This window comes from Bos javanicus, chromosome 12 (assembly GCF_032452875.1).
Source record: "Bos javanicus breed banteng chromosome 12, ARS-OSU_banteng_1.0, whole genome shotgun sequence".
Classification (NCBI taxonomy): Eukaryota; Metazoa; Chordata; class Mammalia; order Artiodactyla; family Bovidae; genus Bos; species Bos javanicus.
Window position 1 is genome coordinate 86,864,954 of NC_083879.1, and position 23,128 is coordinate 86,888,081.

The 23,128-nt window shown below is 59.5% G+C and overlaps 2 protein-coding genes across 4 annotated transcripts; both read left to right on the plus strand.

Moving 5' to 3' along the window:
* Positions 1–489: 489 nt before the first annotated feature.
* F7 (coagulation factor VII) lies at positions 490–8,788 on the plus strand. 2 transcript variants are annotated; one of them, XM_061435438.1, is made up of 8 exons: positions 490–590; positions 1,578–1,750; positions 3,535–3,559; positions 3,629–3,742; positions 4,472–4,612; positions 5,153–5,262; positions 5,526–5,649; positions 6,174–8,788. In XM_061435438.1, exons 1-8 carry the CDS (start codon positions 521–523, stop codon positions 6,770–6,772), a joined length of 1,356 nt encoding a protein of 451 aa, XP_061291422.1. In that variant the 5' UTR covers positions 490–520; the 3' UTR covers positions 6,773–8,788. The 2 variants fall into 2 exon arrangements, with proteins under 2 accessions (XP_061291422.1, XP_061291423.1); XM_061435439.1 differs by having other exon boundaries at positions 1,590–1,750.
* On the plus strand, positions 8,700–22,418 carry F10 (coagulation factor X). 2 transcript variants are annotated; one of them, XM_061435437.1, is made up of 9 exons: positions 8,700–8,788; positions 8,878–9,311; positions 11,354–11,514; positions 15,475–15,499; positions 16,449–16,562; positions 17,836–17,967; positions 19,642–19,883; positions 20,948–21,065; positions 21,759–22,418. In XM_061435437.1, the coding sequence occupies exons 2-9, from the start codon at positions 8,894–8,896 to the stop codon at positions 22,373–22,375; spliced, it is 1,827 nt and encodes a 608-aa protein (XP_061291421.1). In that variant the 5' UTR covers positions 8,700–8,788; positions 8,878–8,893; the 3' UTR covers positions 22,376–22,418. The 2 variants fall into 2 exon arrangements, with proteins under 2 accessions (XP_061291421.1, XP_061291420.1); XM_061435436.1 differs by lacking the exon at positions 8,700–8,788 and having other exon boundaries at positions 8,795–9,311.
* Positions 22,419–23,128: the final 710 nt, after the last annotated feature.

Consider the following 23,128-nt stretch of genomic DNA (forward strand, 5'->3'; position numbering starts at 1 on the left):
CGATAGTTACTGATAGTGACGAGCAGAGAGTCCAGAGGCCATCAGTCTTCCTCTCGGGGAGGGAGCGCCCGGGACCTGCAGGGACAGCTGGGCCCCTCACCCCTGCACAGAGGAAGGCACAGGGCAGGTTCCCACCGTTTATAGGAAAGGGGAGCCTCCCAAGGAGGCTGGACACCCGAGGGAGCCCCACAGGGAGACTGCCAGCCCAGTGGCCCCGGGCATCCCGATTTCGTCCCGAAAGTCCAGGGTCCTGAGAAACCCGCCCGTGCCCAGCAGCCAGGGCAGCTGGTCACCCCCACCTGCGGCCCAGGGGCAGGAGGGCCCAAGGGACTAGCCAGGGGCCGAGACGCCCGGCCAGCCCTCATCCGCAGGCCCAGGGCCAGGACTGCAGCGCGGTTTCGGGAGGCCAGCCCCCTCCCCCACGGCCTCCAGCTCTGGGAGAACTTTGCCCGCCCTCCGCCACGCCCCCTCCCCTCCCCAGCCCAGAAAGTCAACAGACTGAGCAACCTAGGATCTGGCCATGCTGTCCCAGGCCTGGGCTCTGGCCCTCCTCTGCTTTCTGCTCAGCCTGTGGGGGTCCCTGCCGGCAGGTAAGTGGGGGAAGTTCCCCATTAACCCCATGGAAGGCCAGCCGCCCCGAAAGCTGGCCTGCGTGGTGGGCGCTCCCATCTGCTGGGAGCCTGGCTGGGGGGTCCTCTCTGACTTGCCTGCCTTTCAAAAGATGAGCAGAGCTCCTGGAGCACAGGCCACGGGAGTCCCCTCCCAGATGTCTGGGGGCAGGCTCCCTGGCCACAGCAGGCCCTCCCCTGCCTCCACCACCGCCCCCCCAGGCCCAGACGCGGGCTCAGAGGTGACCCGTCTCCCGCTCTACTCTCAGCCCCTCGCGGGTGGACCCCCACCCCAAGGGACAGGGCACAGACGCTGCGCCTTGATGCTCGGCCACTGCGGCGGTGAACATGACCCCCAACTGTGGACGTGGAGAGGCCTGAGTGGGAACACGGGCGGGCGGCTCTGTGAGCGGTCACCACCGTGATTCCCCAGCCCCAAGGGGTGGCCAAGGCGGAAGCCAGGCGCCGACACTGTCCCCTGAAACCCGTCCACTTCTGCCCCGGGGCCCACGCCGGCCGCGGGGGCCCTGCCCGCCGTCCTGCTCCAGTGCCGTGGCACCCGGGTCCTTCCTGTTTAACCGTCTTTTTTCACCTGGCATTGCTGGGCTGGGTCATTAGTGTTGCCAGTGACGTGTCTTCAGCTCTCCCAGCGGCCTGGTGTCTGCGGGGCTCAGAGCATCTCCTTAGGATAAACTGGAAGTGAAGGGACCCGGTCAAGGGCGTGGACATGTTATAATTTAACAAACACATCGCCCTCTCCTCGCATATGAAGCTTATGCAGTGTTGCCCATTGGCAGCTGTGAGGAACTCTCCTGCTACAAACCAGCGGCCCGTGGGTGGGAGGCCTGTGATCCCATCACCGGGGTGGTGGCAGGGGGCCTGTGGTCCCATCACCGGGGTGGGGGGCAGGGTAGTGGGGAGGTGCTGTTACAGGTTGGGGGACGGTGCCGGCGCCCCCGCATCTCACAGCACGCCCCCCAGTCTTCCTGCCCCAGGAGCAGGCCCTCAGCATCCTGCATCGGCCTCGGCGTGCCAACGGGTTCCTGGAGGAGCTGCTGCCGGGCTCGCTGGAGCGGGAGTGCAGGGAGGAGCTCTGCTCCTTCGAGGAAGCCCACGAGATCTTCCGCAACGAGGAGAGGACGGTGAGCTCGCCCGGTGCACTGGGGGCAGCCGGTGGGCTCTGGGCACCGGGGGCTGGGGTCTCCCCATGCTGAGACCCCCTGCACACACCCTCCTCATCCAGAAGCACAGTTTCCTGTGCCCCCATCCCCCCAAGGATGGCCCCCTGACCCCGTAAGCTGTCCAGGCCCCGGGCAGGGCCGCCTGTCCAGCAGCCCTCAGAGACCCATCGGAGCCATCAGAGACCCTGGCCAGGGCCGCCTCAGGGATGCTCGAGTGAGGAGGGCACACCTAGGGAGCCTGTTCCTCCCCCAGCGGGGCGGAGCAGGCAGAGTGGGCCTCCCCTCCCGTCCACAAGCAAAGAGATGCCCACTGAAATCATCTCCTTCCAGGGGGCTGAGGATCAGGAGGCCAGGAGACAGGACCCTCTCTCCCCGCACACTCGAGGGACACCCCACACAGGACACACATCTGACACGCGTGGGACACACATCTGTCATGGGACACGAATCACACACACAGGACACACATCTCACACGCACAGAACACGTGCCTGGCACGGGACACACATCACATACACAGGACACATGTCTCACACGCACGGGACACACACCTGACACGGGACACACATCACACACATAGAACACACATCTCACATGCATAGAACACGTGCCTGGCACGGGACACACATCACATACACAGGACACATGTCTCACATGCATAGGACACACATCTGACACAGGACATGCATCACACACAGGACACACGTCTCACGCACACAGGACACACATCTCACACGCATAGAACACACGCCTGGCACAGACACACATCACACACAGGATGCATGTCTCACACGCATAGGACACACACCTGGCATAGCACACACTCCGCACTCGCAGGCAGGGCTCACACGACCCTTCCCAGGCGTGCTGAGGATGGTCACCCCTTGAGTCTGTGTGTGTGTTAGTTGCTCATTCGTGTCCAACCCTTTGTGACCCCATGGACTATAGCCCGCCAGGCTCCTCTGTCCATGGGGTTTCTCCAGGCAAGAACACCGGAGTGGGTTGCCATGCCCTCCTCCAGGGATCTTCCCCCCCCAGGGACTGAACCAGCGTCTCTTACATCCCCTGCATTGGCGGGCAGCTTCTTTACCACTAGCGCCACCTGCGAAGCCCTCGGGGAGCATGCTGTGCTGTGCTGAGTTGCTCAGTCATGTCTGACTCTCTGTGACCCCATGCATTGTAGCCACCAGGCTCCCCTGTCCATGATTCTCAGGCAAGAGTGCTGGAGTGGGTTGTGGTTTTCAGAACCTTCCAGCCGTTTTCACCTTGTTTTATTCTCACAGTAACACTGAGTTGTTTCTCACTGGCCTAAAGATCCCTGGGGAGTCACTGTTACTGACGAGGCCCCTGAAACTGGCAGGGCACTTGTGCGTGTCTTTTCCACATTCTCCTCGGTCAGCGGGTGTCTGGACAGTCAGCACAGCATCGGGAGCAGCCCCGGAGGCTCGGGGAGCGTGGGGTCTCATCCGTGTTCACAGCTCCATGGCAGGGCTGGTGCTGAAGCCTGGGGTTGGGACTTGGGAGAGGACATTCGGACCTCTGTGGCCTTAGCAATGGGAGGGGCGGGTATTAGAGAAAAAACTCGCTTCCCTAGATGAACCCACCTGTCTCCATAGAGCGGTGTGGCTTCCAGAGCCCACAGGGAGGGCTGGTCAGAAGCCCCAGCCACCTGGCGCCTCCCCCGCAGGGACGTGAACGCTTGCCCTGGCGCCCACGTCTCACGCGGCTTCCTCTTGCTCCCTCAGAGGCAGTTCTGGGTTTCCTACAATGGTGAGTAGGTGACTCCGACCCCATTTGCCGCCAGCCCCCGTCAGCCTTGTAACAGCGACTCGCCCGCAGACGGGGACCAGTGCGCCTCCAGCCCCTGCCAGAACGGGGGCTCCTGTGAGGACCAGCTCCAGTCCTACATCTGCTTCTGCCCCGACGGCTTCGAGGGCCGGAACTGTGAGACCGGTGAGGAGCGGGGCCGGGAGGCTGCCGACTCACCAGGCGGGAGGGGCCTCGGCACCCTCGCAGGCTTCCACCTGGGCGTCTTGGGTGCAGGGTTCTGCATGCTGGCCCGCTGGACGCCCTGTCCGCTTCTGGGCTCTGGGTGCGGGGCAAGGCTGGGGAAGCCACTCATCTCTGTCAGCTCCCCTGCTCCTTGGCACGGGGGTCCCACAGCCCCAGTGGCCAATGTGCTCAGACCCAGGACCCCCAGGCCCGGTCTCACCCTCCTGGGTCATCTGCGGGGTGTCCCCTGAGCCGGGACCCCCAGGCCCGGGTCTCACCCTCCTGGATCGTCTGCGGGGTGTCCCCTGAGCTGGGACCCCCAGGCCCGGGTCTCACCCTCCTGGATTGTCTGCAGGGTGTCCCCTGAGCCGAGACCCCCAGGCCCGGTCTCACCCTCCTGGGTCGTCTGCGGGGTGTCCCCTGAGCCGGGACCCCCAGGCCCGGGTCTCACCCTCCTGGATTGTCTGCAGGGTGTCCCCTGAGCCGAGACCCCCAGGCCCGGTCTCACCCTCCTGGGTCGTCTGCGGGGTGTCCCCTGAGCCGAGACCCCCAGGCCCGGTCTCACCCTCCTGGATTGTCTGCGGGGTGTCCCCTTCCTCCGCGCAGGCCTGGCCCCTGGCCCAGGGAGGGGCAGCCACCGGGCTTCCTGCCCTGACCAGGGGCCGTGTCAGCTGTGCCCTGTGTCCGCAGACAAGCAGAGCCAGCTGATCTGCGCCAACGACAATGGCGGCTGTGAGCAGTACTGTGGGGCCGACCCGGGGGCCGGGCGCTTCTGCTGGTGCCATGAGGGCTACGCGCTCCAGGCAGACGGGGTGTCCTGCACGCCCACAGGTGAGGACCTGGGCCGAGTGCTTCCACTCCCGCTGAGCGCCACTGCCCTGCTGTGTGTCCTCTGTAGCCAAAAGGTGGGCCCCGGGGGAGCATCCCTGAGCCTCACCAGGGCGAGGGGGTGCTCTGGGCAGAGGGAGGAGGCATCCTCGCCAGCCCTGGTCTCCCGAGGATCGTGCGAGCGGCCTCGTCCAGGAGCCCAGAGAGAGCGGCCCCCTCAAACGCTGTCCCCTCTGGCCTGGGGCTTTCCCGGAGGCGGGTGGGAACCAAGAGCAGGGGTGGAGAGTGGCCAGGCTGCCTGAGACGCTGCTCACCCCGCGCAGCACGTCCCGGGCCCTTTGGTGGCGTCAGGCTGCCTGTATCCACCCCCGGATACACCAGCAGGACCCAGGCCCACGGGCCCTGCCGCCCGGCCCCAGCAGCTCCCCCAGGGCCCCCGAAACCCCGGCCAAGAGCGGGCGCAGCCGCCAACACGGGGCACTCACTGGTGCAGCCGCACAGCCTCCATCTCACCCACGTCCTGCTGACTTCTGTCCCACACAGTGGAATATCCGTGCGGGAAAATACCTGTTCTGGAAAAAAGAAATGGCAGCAAGCCCCAAGGGCGAATTGTGGGGGGCCACGTCTGCCCCAAAGGGGAATGCCCCTGGCAGGTGAGGCTGCAGGCCTGGGGGAGGGAGGGCAGGGTCGCCCAGCAGGTGAACCTCCAGGACCGCTGGGTTGGGCCTGGCTGACGCTCTGCCAGAGCAGAGGACCCCAGCCCGGCATTTCCACGCTCTGGCCGGGGCCCACTCGCTCCCTGTCCCCTTACCTGGATGGACGCAGAGCCTCCGGCAGCCCCCACACGGGTGCAGGGAGGGGAGCCCCAGGTGGCCGTGACCATGACGTCATCCCCGCTGTGTGCCACGCCCACCAGGCCATGCTGAAGCTGAACGGGGCGCTGCTGTGCGGGGGCACCCTGGTCGGCCCGGCCTGGGTGGTCTCCGCCGCCCACTGCTTCGAAAGGCTCCGGAGCAGGGGGAACCTGACGGCTGTGCTGGGTAGGTGGTGCGGGCGCCCCCCCACCCCGCAGAGTAGGCCCTCAGAGGAGAGTCTCGGGGCCAAGATTCCGGGCTTCCAACCACTGCTCCCACGAGCAGCGGCGACTTTCCCAGAGAGAGACGCATGCAGGCAGCGTGTGAGCAGGCCCCACACCCCAGGGCCCCTGTGCCCACCCCCCGCAGCCTCTGCCGCCCACACGCAGCCCCGGGTGACTCCGCTCCCACCAGGAGCCCCACAGGGGTGCCCTCCCCAGGTGCTCTGCCCGGCGGGCTTACTGGATGACTGGGGCCCCAGGGGGCAGGGGAACTGAGGCACCCCTCCTCATGCACCATGCTGCCCGCCCAAACCCCACTCACACCTCCAGCAACTCTGAGTCTGGATTCGCCCCAACTCTCCTGCCGGCAGCCCCGGGAGGATGCCCGCCCACCCTGGGGGGCGGAACGTGTGCCCCTCGCCCCCAGGAAAGGAGCCTGTGGTCCGTGTGGCGAGGTGGGCAACAGCAGATGGTCCTGGTACTCTGCAGGCGAGCACGACCTCAGCCGCGTGGAGGGCCCAGAGCAGGAGCGGCGGGTGGCGCAGATCATTGTCCCCAAGCAGTACGTGCCGGGCCAGACGGACCACGACGTGGCCCTGCTGCAGCTGGCCCAGCCCGTGGCCCTGGGCGACCACGTGGCACCCCTCTGTCTGCCCGACCCGGATTTCGCGGACCAGACGCTGGCCTTTGTGCGCTTCTCGGCCGTCAGCGGCTGGGGCCAGCTCCTGGAGCGCGGGGTCACCGCCCGCAAGCTCATGGTGGTGCTGGTGCCCCGGCTGCTGACCCAGGACTGCCTGCAGCAGTCGCGCCAGAGGCCCGGCGGGCCTGTGGTCACGGACAACATGTTCTGCGCTGGCTATAGCGACGGCAGCAAGGATGCCTGCAAGGGGGACAGCGGGGGCCCGCACGCCACACGCTTCCGGGGCACCTGGTTCCTGACCGGCGTCGTCAGCTGGGGCGAGGGCTGCGCGGCAGCCGGCCACTTTGGGATCTACACGCGGGTCTCCCGCTACACGGCCTGGCTGCGGCAGCTGATGGGCCACCCGCCGTCCAGGCAGGGCTTCTTCCAGGTCCCGCTGCTGCCCTAGCCCCTGCCCTGCAAATAAAGCCGCTGAGCGTGCCTGGCGCCCAGGCGCCAAAGGCGGAGATTCTCCTGTGGTTCCGGGGCAGGGAAGCGGGGGGAGGGAAACAGAAATGGAGACTGGGAGATGGAGAGACACAGAGAGGGAGGGAGAGATGGAGGGCGGGAGAGAGAAAGACCCAGAGTCAGAGACAGACGAGGACGGTGGCAAAGGGGCCCTGGAGGCGCAGGAGGCATTGGAAGGGCCTGGACCGAACCGGAGGCCACACACGCGGGCAGCACAGGGCCGGTGCCGTGCTCGCTGTGACCTGCGCCACTTCCAGTCTGGCTTGTCACTCACCCTAGCGTTGTGTCTTCATTCTGGGTAAATGTGAGCACCCCCCACTCCCCATGGTGATCGGCCTTCCACGTCCCTCTGAGTGTGCGGCACAAGCAGCCTCGCATGCTGCATGCCTGCCCCTCCCCTGCCCCCTGACCACAGGCAGGCCCGCCCCCTCCTGCTCTCCCTGCACGGTCCAGAGTCGTCTCTCAGAGACCCTCATGCGGGTCCTTGAGCCGGGATCCTCCACAGTCACCAGCTTTGCTGAAGTGAACTCTCACGTGAAGCCATTTCCAATGCAGACGCTCTCCTGGGTTTGGGGGCTGCGTGTCTCTCCCAGCTGAGGCCCCAGGAGACCACACAAGCCTGAGGACCGGCAGGGCCCTCCGCAGAACGCAGGCTCCCAGGTCCCCCCAGCTCCGCAGGGTGGGCGGGGCCCTCAACCTACTTTTTATGGAGTCTCTCAGGTGACAGTCACACAGGCTGCAGGGGTGGAGGAAAGAGGAACCAGGTCGGGGAGCTCCAGACCCCACCCAAGCCTGGCCTGGTGGGTGCCCGCACCCTCGGGTCTCATCTGTCCAGCCCAGTACACCACACTTAGGGTTTTGGGGCCATGCCCTGCCGGACGGTCCAGCCATGCCTCGTGTCCCGAGCAGGGCTGGGAGAGCCTGGCCATGCGCCTGGACATACCCATCGCTCAGGCTGCCCAAAACAGCAGTGCTGAGTTGCTGGGTCAGAGGCCCCCGGGAGAAGAAGTCGTCCGACTTGCAGACTCGTGTGCTCACTGCCTGGCCTCCGCTGCCCCAGACAGGCGGTAGTCTTTGGGGTTCTCACTGGGCACACACGTCAAGCACCCCGACCCTGGGCTGGGCCCCCTGGGGCCACTCCGGCTCCAGCTTGGCTGGTGCCCGCAGCCTCACCACTAACCCTCTCTGCCCCCCGTTTCATCTGTAAATGGGGTCCTGCTTCCATGAAACCGGAGCAGGCGGGATGAGGTGTGGGGACGATGGGTCACCCAGCTGTGGACCGTGAAGCGGGTTGTCCAGCATTCACGCAACCCCAGCTCACAGCTTAGGCTACAGACACTCGGGAGACTCTAGCCAAGATGTCCCAGGCCCCCAGAGACCTCAAGCCCAGAGCCTGCTGTTTCTTCCTGAATCGAAAGCTGGCTGGGCTCCTCTTCCTGGAAGAGGAGGGGAGGGGGCTGAAGGGACTGACTGGGTCCTGGGTGGGCCTCACCACACCCAGCAATGTTGGGGAGCATCGCCCGCCCAGACTGCTGGGTGCAGGCACGGGGTAGGGGCGATGCAGAGAACAGAGGAGACCTCACTTTACCACAGCGACCTCTCTGCCAAAGACCAGCCCTGCCTGGGTGCCCAGCGGGAGTGTCTGGGGACATCACAGTCCGTTCAGCGCGGTGGCGCTTGCCCCGCACCTGCTGTGAGCGGAGCCTCTCTCCACGCTGGACACAGGCCTGGTGCGCAGGTGTCCCACGTGGGGCTGGGCAGGCATGCTCGGCCAACAACAGAGCGTGACCCCCTTGCTTCCCAGGACCGCCCGTTGGCAGCTCGCAGACGTCTCCCTGCAGAGCCCCGCTCAGCCGCAGCGGTCGCGTCCCACCCCTGCTGCTCCCCAGAGGGGCACTTCCTGGCTGGGAGAGCAGCCCCCAGCCCAGCGTGGTGCCCTCACCTCCCACCCAGCCTGGTAGAAAGCCCTGGGTCCTAACCCCACGCCCACACCCATGGCCGTGGACGGCACCCCGCCTCTCTCTAAAGCTCAGTTTTCTGTCCTAGAAAAACAGATGGGGAAATGAGACATGACTTTTATCATGGTCGTAAAGATGAGAACAGAGCTGGATGTGGACGTCTGGGAACCACACAACGACGCTCCTGTTCTCAGAACAAAGTGCTCTGCGCACACGCCAGGCCCTTGGACACGGCTCAGGATGAGAGTGAGCTCGGCCGGGACCTCCCTGGGGCTGCAGGGGCAGGGCGGCCAGGCCCCCAGAGCCGCCCCCCGCCCCCACAGGCCTGGGCTCCAACCGGCGGCTGTGATAAGCAGGCTGGGCGCCAGCCGCCCTCCAGCCTGGGCGAGCGGACCTTGCCCTGGAGGCCTGTTGCGGCAGGGACTCACGGCTGTCCTCGGAAGGGCCCCACCATGGCGGGCCTGCTGCATCTCATCCTGCTCAGCACCGCCCTGGGCGGCCTCCTGCGGCCGGCGGGGAGCGGTAAGTGGCCCTCACCCTGCGGACTGCAGGTGGCCCCGGGGGAGGGGAGGGGAGGATCCTGGCGATGCCCTTGAACTTCCTGAGTGGAGAGTGGGTGCACAGCCCCTGTGTAAGCTCGGCCTGAGATGCTGGCTGTGGTTTCAGCCTGGGGAGCTCAGGGCCAGGTGTGTCTCCCCGTGGGTGGGAAGTCAGTCAGAGGATCAGAGCAGAGGGAAATGTGGACAGAAAGAGACGGGGAGAGACAGAGAGAAACAGGGGCAGAGGGGGGAGGACAGGAGCCCCGGGAGGGGCAGCAGCAGGCAGAGGCAGGGAGGAGCCCCTCGTCTCGGGGAGCAGAGGGGGTCACAGGCAGAGGCAAGGAGAAGCCCCTCATATGGGGGAGCAAAGGGGGATCACAGGCAGAGGTAGGGAGGAGCCCCTCATCTGGGGGAGCAGAGGGGAATCACAGGCAGAGGTAGGGAGGAGCCCCTCATCTGGGGGAGCAGAGGGGAATCACAGGCAGAGGCAGGGAGGAGCCCCTCATATGGGGGAGCAGAGGGGAATCACAGGCAGAGGCAGGGAGGAGCCCCTCATATGGGGGAGCAGAGGAGGATCACAGGCAGAGGTAGGGAGGAGCCCCTCGTCTGGGGGAGCAGAGGGGTCACAGGCAGAGAGGGGCTTCCAAGGCAGGGAAGAGACGAGGGCCAGTGCCAGCCCCTCAGGCTGGCTCTGCCCGGAGAGGGGCTGCCCGACCTGAGACTGCACAGGGGGGGTTCTGGGCCTCCCAGGACCCAGGCCCGTCCTGGAGGCCAGAGAGCAGAGAGCGCAGAAGCAGCCCCAGACCTGCCTGCGTGCTTGCCTGCTGGGTGAGGCAGAAGTCCAGGAGCCCAGGAGGCTGGGAAACAGGGAAGAGAGAGAAAGAGGCAAGTGGCACAGGAGGGTGGCCATGCAGGGGAAGGGGGTGCTGTATCTCCAAGCAACCACTTGCTGGTGGAGAGGTCTGGAGTGTGGGGAGGGGCCCACAGAGGACAAGGCTGAGCCTGGCCCCACTAGGAAAACCAGCTGTCATTAAAAGAAGGGGGGCGCGGGTTGGAAGAGAAAGTAGTTGGAGGTAGGACAACCAAACACTTAGGAGTTCCATACACTCTCTAAAATAACCCTAAGAGAGAGGGGTTGTAACCCCCGCTCGCCAGTACCCGGTAGTCGGTGACCAAGATGTATTTGCCGCCGGAGACGGCTGACTCTGCAGTCCTGCGTTTCAGTTTCCGACACGCGGAGCTTGGGGCTCTGAGACAGACTAGGGGGAACAGTCACTGTGGGGAGAGTTGCAAACACAGAGCTCAGGACGTGAGCTGGGACTGGAAATATCAGCTGGGACTAGAAACATATCAAATATATGACCCTGAGTCATCTGTCTTAGTGAGAAACTAAATTCTTCAGCAGAACAGAGGTAGAGAGCCCAGGCAGAGTGCCAGAGGAAGGAGCCAAGGGCCTCCCGTGGAGAGGGGGCAGACGGGGCGGGAGCGTGGGGACGGCTGAGCACAGACACGCGGGGAGGACCAGGGACCCCCAGACCCCAGACGCTGTCACAGGCAGGTCACGACTCCTTTGTGAGTCACGAAATCAAGTTAGCCATTTTTTAATGAAACGGGACAGACTCAAGCAGGAAATTTTGTAACAGGTACTATTTTGTAGAAAATAATAGTAAGCACCATTTCTTGAAACTTGTTTTACTCGTGGGTTTGTGTGTCCTGGCGCTTGAAACAAGTCACGCTTTCAACTGTAGATGGTGTAAAACCAAGTCACAACTCCCCATCTAGCACAGAGCTCAGGCCTGGGGGAGGGGGCAGAGGGCATGGCTGAGCCCAGGGCAGAGCGGAGGAGTGGCCCAGGAGGGGCAGGCCCCAAGACCTCCAGCAGGGCAGAGTTCCAGGAGGTGCGGAGCTCTGCGCGGGCAGGCGGCCCCGGCGGGAGCGGCTCCGGGCACCGTCTGACCCGCGGCTCACGGGAGGCAGTGCGTGGCCACGTGGCGAGCCCGTGACAGCCTTGTCCTCCCGCCCCAGTGTTCCTGCCCCGGGACCAGGCCCACCATGTCCTGCAGAGAGCCCGCAGGGCCAACTCATTCTTGGAGGAGGTGAAGCAGGGAAACCTGGAGCGAGAGTGCCTGGAGGAGGCCTGCTCACTGGAGGAGGCCCGCGAGGTCTTCGAGGACACAGAGCGGACGGTGAGGAGCCGTGAGGCCCGGGCGCGGGCGGTGAGATGCGAGGCGTTGGGTCTTGGAACGGGCTCCGGGCCGGGCTGCACACAGGGTCCCCGGGCGCTCTTCACCCAGGCGTTTGCCAGACTCTCGGGGTCCAGGTCATCTCTTTAAGTAACAAGGGCGACTAACACCAGTAGACGTGCGTGCTCTGCCCTCCTCGGCATCATTCCCCACATGCTCTTCCTACTTCCTTATAGCTGCCATCCTTATAATTTGACAGTGTTGGACTCTTAGTCTGCTTTGGCCACGCCCCACTGCCCCGGGCACCTTGGTTCCCCAACCAGGGACTGAGCCTGCGCCCTCGGCAGTGGGAGCTCGTCCTGACCACCGGACCCCAGGGAGTTCCCTGAGTAATCCGCACCGTCAAGGCGAAGTCTCAGGTGAAGTTAGAAAACACTTTCAGCTGAACAAAGTGGGTGTGCAACAGAATCTGTGGAAGCCGCTAAGCAGCGCCTATGCGGAAGTTTATAGAATCACTGTGCTTACTGGGAAAGAAGTTCTCACAGTGACACTTTAAGCTTCCACCTTAAGACACACACACAAAAAGGCAAACCCCAAAGAGGAGAAATCAGCAAAATTAAAGACATGCAAAATAACAGAAAATAAATAAAACGGGTAAGATTTAACAAGATTGATAAAAAGAACACAAATTATATCAAGAATGAAAGAGGGGACATTACTACAGGCCTTGTATATGGTAAAAGAATAATAGGTGAATACTATGAAAAATTCTATGCACAAATTTGGATGGCATTTGGACAATTTGGAGGAAATGGACCAATTCCTCAAAACCTTGAATTACCAAAGCACATAATATGACGGAGGTATCTGCAGATTCCACTTCTTAGGTAAAAGCCTTTGAACAGGAAATGTCAGGGCCCAGATGGGGTCACTGGTGTTTCACCAACATTTAAAGAAGAAATAACACCAATTCTGTGTATTCGTTTCTAGAAAAGAAAAGAAAACACTTGTAAGTTAGTTTTCAATCAGCTTTACTCTGATACCAAACCCCACAAAGACAGAAGAAGGAGGGAGGGAGAAAGAAAGGAAGAAAACTATAAAACAGCACTTCACATGAGCCTCTCATAAAAATTTTCAACAAATTATTAGCAAGTTGAATAAAGTAGATACAGATATGCATACAGAATAAATACAGATACAGATTTATAAGGATAGACGATGACCGAGCGGGTTTATCCACGGCACACAAGTCTGGCTCAACATTTAAAATCAGTCGTATGGACTTCCCCGGTGGCTCAGATGGTGAAGAATCTGCCTGCCTGCTTTTCATCCTAGTGGATAAGGTAAGGGAGCAGGCCCTGGAATGGGCCTCTCCTCTTAAATCTTGTTCCCAACCCTGCAGAACAGGATGGGCACGCTGCCTTGTCCCACCTGCTGTTAAAAAAATATTAAAAAAAAAAAGAATCTTTCTGCAATGCAGGAGACCTGGGTTCAATTCCTGGGTTGGGAAGATCTGCTGGAGAAAGGATAGGCTACACACTCCAGTATTCTGGGGCTTCCCTGGTGGCTCAGCTGGCAAAGAATCTGCCTACAATGCAGGTGACCCCAGTAAGATTCCTTGGTTGGGAAGATCTGCTGGAGAAGGGAACAGCTCCCCACCCTAGTATCCTGGCCTGGAGAATTCCATGGACCGTGCAGTCCTTGGGATCACAGAGTTGGACGTGACTGAGCAGCTTTCCCGCACTCGCTCGGTTAATCCACCTGGAGAGCCCACCTCGTCCTGTCACCTGATACAGAGAAGCACCACTGAGGATGCAACAGCCATTCGTAACTGCAAAGACTTTAACCAAATCACAACTAAAAAGCACCTTTTTCAACAAGATGAAGACTATTAACCACACCAAAAGCTGAGTGCTTTCCCTGATACTGGAAGAAGGCAAGGATGTCCACTCCCAGTACTCCTAATCCATCACTGCACTGGAAGCCCTAGCCATGCGGAAGGTTTAACAATAAGTTAAGAAGAAGAAATAAAACTATCCCTATTGGTCAGTGACATGATAATCTACATAGAAAATCCCATGGAATCTAAAAAAAACTCCTAAAATGTATGTGTCTAGCAAGGTCACAGAATACAAGGTCAGCACACAAATATTAATCATATTTCTGTGTAGTAGTAACATACATGTGTGTGTGCTCAGTCACGTCCAATTCCTTGCAGCCGGCCAGGCTCCTCTGTCCAAAGAACTTTCCAGGCAAGATTACTGGAGTGGGTGGGTTTCTATTTCCTTCCCCAAGTAGTGCACAGTTAGAAACTAAAGATTAAAAAGAATTAATGCTACTTAGTATTGGCCCAAAGAAAAATACCCATGTGTAAATCTGGTAAACACACACGATCTATATGCCGAAATCTACAAAATGCTGTTGAAAGAAAGAGAACCTAAATAAGTAGACATAGACTGCTCATGGTTTGAAAGACAACATATTAAGAGATTGATTCCTCCCAATTTGATATATAGATTTAATGCAATGCAAATCAAACTTTCATCAGATTGAGACAAGCTGATTCTAAAATTTGAAATATGGGAAAGCAAAGGAATTAGAATACCTGAAACAGTTTTGAGAAAGAAGATAAAGTTGGAGGAATCACACTACCTGATTTAAAGACGTATTATAACGTTACATTACTCACAGAAATACTGAAGTGTGGTACTGATAAAGGAATAAACACAGATCAATAGAACAGAATAGAAAGCCCACAAATAGACTCACGCAAATATGCCCAATTGACCTTTGACAAGGTGCACAAGCATTTCAGGGGAAAAAGAATTCTTTTTCAAAAATGGTATTGGAGTAATTGTACATCTATATGCAAAAAAGAAAAAAGGTCAGCTTTTTCTCACAACTACACAAAGTTAACTCAAATGCATCACATAGCTCTAAGGATAAAACAGGAAACTTTTAGGAGAAAATTTTCATGACACAAAGTTAGGCAAAAATTTTTAGATGTGACACCAAAAGCGTAAGCCATGAAAGGAAATACGGGTAATTGGACTTACTCTGAATTTGAAGCTTCTGCTCTGTGAAAAACACTGTTAACAGAATGAAGATACGGGCTGCTGACTAAGAAAATATTTGCAAGTCTCATATCTGCCAAAAGATTTGCACTCAGACTTTATAAAGAACTCCCACAACACAAGAGAAGAAAATAAACAGTCCAATAAAATACAGTGAGCGAAAGATTTGAGCAGACATCTCACTGAAGAGGGCATGTGGACGGCAGATGAGTGCAGAAGACACTCGGTGTGACTCGGCGTTCCAGAACAAGCTACCGATACGCGCTGCGACTTGAAGGAACCCTTAGCGTAGCAGGCACTTGTCCTTGTGAATTTGTTACAGAGTTTGAATGTGATGCATAAAGTTTCTGATCTGCTTCTGAACCTAAGTCCTTGCTTTAGAGATTTTACTTCAATTGCTCTTGTTTCAGCAAAGTTTCTCCAAACGGAAATTAGTGGAAAACAAACAAGCAAAACATATAGAAACGTCTAGGTTCAAGAAAAGCAATTTCCAATTACAGTTGAAACAAATAATGCGAAAACCTTGATTGTGGTCACAGACGTGGTGATTTTGCTACAATGAAAGCTAGGAAAGTAAGTTAGTGTTACAAAGTGTTTTCCAGCCGCTGGGGCTTCAACTGTTAGCAAGCAAGAAGATGGATGCTAGGATAGGATAATGTATTACACCAACATGTATTTTAAAAAAAAGTGTTCGAAGCCACAGCTTTATAAATACAGGAGATCTGGGGAAAAAAATCCCTTTAAGATTGAATAGTTCTAGAACAGTTTGTCCCAAAAATGGTCTCTGTTTGGGAAATAGGCTATTCACTTGAGTTATCAGATTATGGCTGCTACTGGTATGAAATGCCTGTTTTCCCTAATGCACTTTAAAATCTTTTTTCCCTTTTAGGATGAATTCTGGAGTAAATACAAAGGTGAGAACTTTTCTATTTTAATCCTAATTGAGAAGGACTCATCAGGGTAGTTAGATGGGAGAGACTGTATTCAAATTTTGAAGATGGTTCCTGAGTTTCCTTTCCTTTCAGGTATAAATTTTACTCGTCTGAGACTTTTCCCTTCTGAGTGCTTCCGGAATAGTTATTGTCAAATAGTTTTTACGGTAACTTTATTTAATTCTAGTTTTGTTAATTATATACATTTAAATCAGTTCATTCCCATCTGAGGATACCAAATTCCATGGCAATTTTTCAAAACCCAAGTATATTAGGTAGAAACACAAGAAGAGAATCTGAAATATTGGGTCCTCTCATAAGGTAACCATCTTGATGTAATGCTTGTGGCATCTGAAGTGGTATGAGTTATAACAACGTTTTCATTCTGGTGACCGTGTTCAGATTTCTCACAATGACAACTGGACCTGTCCCTGGATTACAGTGTGCACATGTGCCGAGAAATGCAGAGCCGTGTTAGCGCTGGGCAGGGCTCTCTCTTCTCCTTTCACACCCAGACGATTGGCTCGCGCAACCAGACACCCTGCCTGTTGAGGCTCAGTCCAGAACAAGTGTCTGGCGATCACCTAGCCTCCAGCCTCCTTTTGCGGCACCCACTCCCCAGCCCAGGGCTCCTCTCCTTGATGTAAAAATGCTGTCACTGCTTGGAAAAGCACTGTCAAATGTCCCAGCAGGAATTGGAACACTCAGTCTAGCTAGATAAATCTAGCTAGATAAATGCCCCATGCACGTGTGGCTGCAAAGAGGGCTGGGTAACAAAGTCCAGACAGGACAACTTGTTTGCAGGAAAACAGGAAGAGCCCCAGGTTCACTCGAGTTGCCTGAAAACGTGTGCCAAGACCAGCACAGCGCGCTAGCTTCCCTGATGCGGGCGTTGGCTGCGAGCGCCAGTCTCCAAGTGCTTGCTTTGCAGATGGAGACCAGTGTGAAGGCCACCCGTGCCTGAATCAGGGCCACTGTAAAGACGGCATCGGAGACTACACCTGCACCTGTGCGGAAGGATTTGAAGGCAAAAACTGCGAGTTCTGTGAGTTCCTCTTGCTGTGCCTTCCGGTCAGAGCTGCCTGGTGGGGTGGAGAGCCGGGGCCAGAGGCCCTGGGAGGCCCGGGAGGCCCCGGCGGCCACCGTGGCTCAGCCTGGCTCTGCAGGTTCTGCCTACAGCAGCAGGAAGCGCGTCACGGCCCCTGGGTGGGGGACAGGGGACCCCAGGCAGGTCCCTGCTCCTCTGAGAAGCCGCGGAGTGAACATTCGTGCAGGGCGGGCCCCTTAATGTGGGAACTGGCATCTCTCCTGCTTCTTGTGATTCTGGAAATTCGAGTGATGTCAGTGCTGAGTGCCCGGGATTGTCCAAATCTGACACAAGTAATACTACATGGAAAAATCGCTGAGTTTTCCTAATACAGAGATTACTTTTTAACAAAAATTAGGTGAGTAGTAGACCAGTTTTCCCTAAGGAGAAAGCTTTGAACATCTGCTTTTCGTTTCTGAACATATAATTCTGAGAGCACGCTCTCAGACTGGACACTTTAGAACTTCCCCAGCGGGAATATCAGTCGTGCCTCTGCCCCTCTGCTGTCCAGGGGGCCCCCCTGCCCCACGCCCCAAACCGTTTGGCTGACCCAGGGGCTGGCGGGCATGTTTTCTGAAGTTTCTGTAATGTTTGTCCTGTGAGCAGCTTCTCATCAAAGCCCAGGGTGAAGTATAAAGCCAGGTGCCAGGGCGGCAGGGCTGATGGGTGTCAGGAGTCTGATGCCCAGCACACTGGAGGCCGGGTGATGCCCCTCCGCCCGGCTGTGAGGTGCCTTGTGCCCAGAGCCTCTCGAGACCTGGGCGCTCTCCTGGGAGGCGTGTGGCCTCCACCCCTTCACCAGCAGGTAAACAGACTGCGGGTCTAGGTAACCCGCCTGGGTCACTCAGTCACGATGGACAGCCTGCTGAAGCCGGCTTGAGTCCAGGAGCCGGCTGCCGCACCTCCTCCCACCACGTGGAGGCCGGACCCCAGGGCCTTTATGTCGCGGGGGAGAGAGGCCTCAGAGGGGACCCCCGGCCCCTCCAGCTCCGCTGGAGTACCGCCTCCCTGGCCAGAGCCTGCCGCACTTCTGAGGGCTGAACCTGAGACCTGAGACCCTCTGCCCCCAGGCCTTCTCGGCAGCTCCCTGGGGCCTCAGGAAGCCAGGCCCCCCACCCCACGGGAAGCGGGAAGCGGAGCGAGGGACAGGGCCTGCCCAGGGTGCTGGCCTGGCCTCGGGGCCCCCAGCCCGTTGGCCGGACAGCACCCTCAGCTGCGCGCCTCCCCACAGCCACGCGTGAGATCTGCAGCCTGGACAATGGGGGCTGCGACCAGTTCTGCAGGGAGGAGCGCAGCGAGGTGCGGTGCTCCTGCGCGCACGGCTACGTGCTGGGCGACGACAGCAAGTCCTGCGTGTCCACAGGTGGGTGGGGGGTGCGGGGAGGGGGCGCACAGGTGTGGGGAGTGGGGGGTACTCGGGTGTGGAGGGGGTGTGGGGAGGGGGGAGTGGGGTGTGAGGAGGGGGCACACAGGTGTGGAGGGGGTGTGGGGAGGGGGGAGTGGGGTGTGAGGAGGGGGTGCACAGGTGTGGGGAGTGGGGGGTACTCAGGTGTGGACTAGGGTGCAGGGAGGGGGGAGTCGGGGTGCAGGGAGTGGGGTGTGAGGAGGGGGCCCACATGTGTGGAGTGGGTGTGCAGGGAGGGGGGTGCATAGGTGTGGGGAGTGGGGGGTACTCAGGAGTGGACTGGGGGTGCAGGGATTGGGGGTGCGGGGAGTGGGGTGTGGGGAGTGGGTGCACAGGTGCAGAGAGGGGGTGCAGGGAGGGGGGTGCACAGGTGTGTGTGGGGGTGGTGAGGGCCAAGCCTCCAGGTGGGGAGCATGTTCTGGAGACAGTGGTGTGTGAGGCTGCACACAGTCCGGCCCCTAGCAAACTGTGGAGCTGCTGTCATGGTGCCCGGAACCCTGGGAAGGGCACGTGCTTGGGAGGCTAGAGTTACCAGCACCAGACCTGTGGGCCGGCCAAGGAGCCTCGGATGGGGTGCAAGGGCCAGGGGAGAACCCGGGGCCATCCAGAACTGATTTGGCTGCAGTGGGTCAGACGGAAATGGCTTTTCCCTTGATAAAGCCGGACACCACGCATCTGGCCCAGGAGCTCAGGCAGGCCTGAGTGAGGGCCCGGGTCCTGGGGGTGGGCGAGCCGCTCCCCACCGTCTCACACCCCGGGGGAGGTCCTGTCTGACCGGGACTCCCCTCATGTGGGGTGGGGTTGGGCCAGAGCACCTGAGAGGCCATGGCCCCGGTCAGCCCAGCCTCCAGCAGGCTTCCCACTGGCCCCGTAGTCCTGACCACCGGGGGTGGTTAGGAATGCAGAGTCCAGCCGCAGGCTGGGGTGGTGGGCAACTTCAGGGCAGAGGCAACTGTGCCCACCGAGCCTCTCAGCAGGCGGAGGACAGTGAGATGACATTTCTGTTGGTTAAAAAAAAAAGTGAAGTCGCTCAGTTGTGTCTGACTCTGTGACCCCATGGACTGCAGCACGCCATCTCATCCTCTGTCATCCGCTTCTCCTCCCGCCTTCAATCTTTCCCAGCATCAGTGTCTTTTCCAATAAGTCGGTTCTTCACATCAGGTGGCCAAAGTATTGGAGTTTCAGCTGCAGCATCAGTCCTTCCAGTGATTATTCAGGACTGATCTCCTTTAGGTTGGACGGGTTGGATCTCCTTATGTTTAACACACATGGCAGAGTTGACAGGGTTGGGGGCACTGTGCCCCCCAGTTCCCCTGCTCTGCCATCATGGTCTCGATGTATTAACACCAGCCATGTCACCCACTGCCCCATGGTCCTCTGTTCATCCACAGCCCCCTGACTTTTGCACGCATCCCAGCAGATTGCAGAGGCCCTGAGACCCCTCAGCACTGACCAGCCAGAGGTCAGGGCTCCCACCCGTGACCCACCCCCACCTAGCAGGACACAGGGCACCCCACTCCACAAAGACTCCTTGTGGGCCCTGCCTTGTCCCCAGGCACGCTCCTCTGCCCGCTCCTCCCATGGAGTGGACTGTGTCCTCCTCGCCTGGCTGAGCTCGTGCGCTTCTTTCAGAGCGCTTCCCCTGTGGGAAGTTCACGCAGGGACGCAGCCGGCGGTGGGCCATCCACACCAGCGAGGACGCGCTTGACGCCAGCGAGCTGGAGCACTACAACCCTGCAGACCTGAGCCCCACAGAGAGCTCCTTGGACCTGCTGGGCCTCAACAGGACCGAGCCCAGCGCTGGGGAGGACGGCAGCCAGGTGGTCCGGATAGTGGGCGGCAGGGACTGCGCGGAGGGCGAGTGCCCCTGGCAGGTAACTGTGGGGCTTGGAGGCCAGGTGGCTGGGGCGGGGGAGGCGTCTGCTGGGCACTGCAGGTGGCTGAGGGCCGCCACGCCCCCCACCAGGCAGAGGAGGGGCTCCAGTCTGGGCCATAGCGTGGGGTCTGTGGGCACAGGGCGGCCCCCCAAGGCTGGTGTGTGCTCTTGGGTTTGACAGGAGGCAAAAAGAGTCTCCTTGTTTCACTTCTAATTTGAAAGATTCTTTTACCCAAACACCTAAGTCCTGAAGAGGCAGATGGTGCCTTAGCGAAACGTATATCCATTTGTTTCCAAAGGTAAAAAGCCACTCTTTGGTTGTTACTTTGGACTAAAGTCGCCAGACTTAGCGAGTGAAGCACAGGCTTCCCTCACATATGACTTTCAGGTGAACAATGAGCAACAGTTAGCAGCACGTGTCCCAAATACCACGCCGGACACACACACTGAAGACGACTTGCTGTTCACTTGAGTGGGTTTCACTGGGGCCTCTATCTACCCGGATCCCTTGCTTGGACCTCGGGGTTTTAGTGTCCAGAGCCAAGATCGCTTCTCCTACAAGTGACGTTCCCAGAGCTGCGACAGTCCTCAGTGATGACGTCCACTGGCCCACAGCTACACGCTGGGTCTGCGTACGTCTGACGTGTCACGAGCCCGTGGAGGGACACGCCACACCAACCACCATCCCCAGAGAGCGTGCTGCGGGTCACGGCGGCTCTGGGCATTTTGAGTATCAGTCTGAAGGCACCAGGGCATCTTCTCCAGAGTGTAATGTTGCCACCCAGGAAGGGCAGGGAGAATAAAGACCAGGAGGGCTTGGCGGGCAAGTCTGGAGCCCACAGCACTGGGCACTTGGCAGGACCGTGGGGTCCACGGTGGGCCCGCTCCGAGAACCAGCAGGGCTGGGCAGGACAGCCCGTGGGGGTGGGCACTGGGGCACTGCCCAGGGCCTCGTTCCAGCCTGAAAACCCCACGAGCCCTTCTGCAGGGAGGCCCACTGCCGGCGGGGGCGTGGAGGAGGCCAGTTAAGGGTAACGCTCCCCGGCACCTGCCCCTCCCCAGGCTCTGCTGGTCAATGAGGAGAACGAGGGATTCTGCGGGGGCACCATCCTGAACGAGTTCTACGTCCTCACGGCTGCCCACTGCCTGCACCAGGCCAAGAGGTTCACGGTGAGGGTCGGTGAGTGCCGCCCACGCCCCCAGCGCCCTCCTCCTGGTCAGACACTGGGACCGACAGACGCTGGAAACACGGGGAGTTAAAGCCCTGAGACCCTGGGCCGGGGGAGAAAGGGGAAGAGGGGCCCCCTCCTGCAGGAAGCCTACCAGCGCCCCCAGCGGCCTGCATATCCCGTCTGGGGGTTAATTCCGATCACCCCCCTTCTCCACCAGGTCTCAGCTGCTCCGTGAGCACCCGGTGAAAGCCACATCTGCGATTCCTAACTTGCTAGTTACATTGCCTTTTCATTACACATTTCACAAGTTTACAGGCGAACCTCATTTCGGTAATGTTAGATACTGTCAGCTCCACATGTAATCAGTTTTTGCAGTACTCAGGAGAGATTTTCAGTTATTTTCTTCATTCTGAGTCTGAGAACAGCACACATGGGTTCTGACCCGTGCCCACCTGGCCCTGTGGCCTGGAGGGGTCTGGCAGTTCAGACCAGGTGGCTGGTCCCACCCACAAGTGGACAAGGGGTCAGTGACCGCTGACACCGGCTGGGAAGCAGAAGGCTGTCTCCCCGCCTCGTGCTTCTCGCCTATATTTCACATTGTCTAGTGACCGCGTGCCAGTCTTTAAGCAGAAACTATCACGACTACTTTAAGGTGTCAGCGACGTGCTGGCCCCGAGCTGATGGCCCTGTCCTGTCCTCAGGAGACCGGAACACAGAGCAGGAGGAGGGCAACGAGATGGCACACGAGGTGGAGATGACTGTGAAGCACAGCCGCTTTGTCAAGGAGACCTACGACTTCGACATCGCGGTGCTGAGGCTCAAGACGCCCATCCGGTTCCGCCGGAACGTGGCGCCCGCCTGCCTGCCCGAGAAGGACTGGGCGGAGGCCACGCTGATGACCCAGAAGACGGGCATCGTCAGCGGCTTCGGGCGCACGCACGAGAAGGGCCGCCTGTCGTCCACGCTCAAGATGCTGGAGGTGCCCTACGTGGACCGCAGCACCTGTAAGCTGTCCAGCAGCTTCACCATCACGCCCAACATGTTCTGCGCCGGCTACGACACCCAGCCTGAGGACGCCTGCCAGGGCGACAGCGGCGGCCCCCACGTCACCCGCTTCAAGGACACCTACTTCGTCACGGGCATCGTCAGCTGGGGAGAAGGGTGCGCGCGCAAGGGCAAGTTCGGCGTCTACACCAAGGTCTCCAACTTCCTCAAGTGGATCGACAAGATCATGAAGGCCAGGGCGGGGGCCGCGGGCAGCCGCGGCCACAGTGAAACCCCCGCCACCTGGACGGTCCCGCCCCCCCTTCCGCTCTGAGCGGGCTCCCTCCCTGCCTGATTACAGTTGTGTCCTCTCCTTAGTCTGGGCCTGTTCTTGCCCCACAGAGACTCCAGGGACCAGCCCCGGGCTGCCTCCCGTCCCCCGCTGGGAGTGCCCCCGGGATTCGGGAAGGACGGCCCAGCTCCAGGAAGGAGCCTCAAAGCCTGTCCTGTCTCCAGTGCATCTCTCTGTTCTCAGAGGCCCCAAGCTGCCATCCAGGCCACTCAGGACTCTGCAGAGGATCTGGAAGCTGGGCTGGGGGCTGGGTCAGGCGGGGTCTCCCTTCACGGGCCCTCCCAGGAAAGGCAGGCACCCTGGGAAGAGGGGCCCAGAGGGCCTCCTGTTGCAAGGATGCTTTGCCATCGACCTATCGGCCTGTTCTTTACCGGCTTCAGCATCACGTCCCCCGAGCCAGGCCCCACAGACTCTGAAGTCCCGTACACGCCCCCGGGGTGACTGTCCCCAGCTGGGGCTCTGAAGTCCCGGGTCCAGGCAGCATCCAGAGCACTAACCCGGCTCTGATGAGTCCCTGCTGCCCCTCAGGGCCCCTTCACGCAGGGCGCATGCCGGGGGGCTGCGAGAGGGGGGCCCTTCCTCTAATGGTCACGTCCCCAGGCCAAGCCCGCCCACCTGCACCAGCTCCAGGCCCTCAACCCAAACAGTCAGGAAAGTCAGACATGCTTCTCAGAGACACGGTCACCTCGGCGGGGCCTGTTGTGTTTCCCGAGCCATTTGCCTTTTGCGTAACCC

What these genes read in the sequence shown, in the direction of transcription:
- F10 (XM_061435437.1), top strand. Translation starts at nt 8,894, where the DNA reads ATGAGACATGACTTTTATCATGGTCGTAAAGATGAGAACAGAGCTGGA. An exon ending in CCTGCGGCCGGCGGGGAGCG is followed by an intron (nt 9,312 to 11,353) that starts GTAAGTGGCCCT and finishes CTCCCGCCCCAG; the next exon opens with TGTTCCTGCCCCGGGACCAG. An exon ending in GAGGTTCACGGTGAGGGTCG is followed by an intron (nt 21,066 to 21,758) that starts GTGAGTGCCGCC and finishes TCCTGTCCTCAG; the next exon opens with GAGACCGGAACACAGAGCAG.
- F7 (XM_061435438.1), top strand. Translation starts at nt 521, where the DNA reads ATGCTGTCCCAGGCCTGGGCTCTGGCCCTCCTCTGCTTTCTGCTCAGC. An exon ending in GGGCCGGAACTGTGAGACCG is followed by an intron (nt 3,743 to 4,471) that starts GTGAGGAGCGGG and finishes CTGTGTCCGCAG; the next exon opens with ACAAGCAGAGCCAGCTGATC. An exon ending in GAACCTGACGGCTGTGCTGG is followed by an intron (nt 5,650 to 6,173) that starts GTAGGTGGTGCG and finishes GGTACTCTGCAG; the next exon opens with GCGAGCACGACCTCAGCCGC.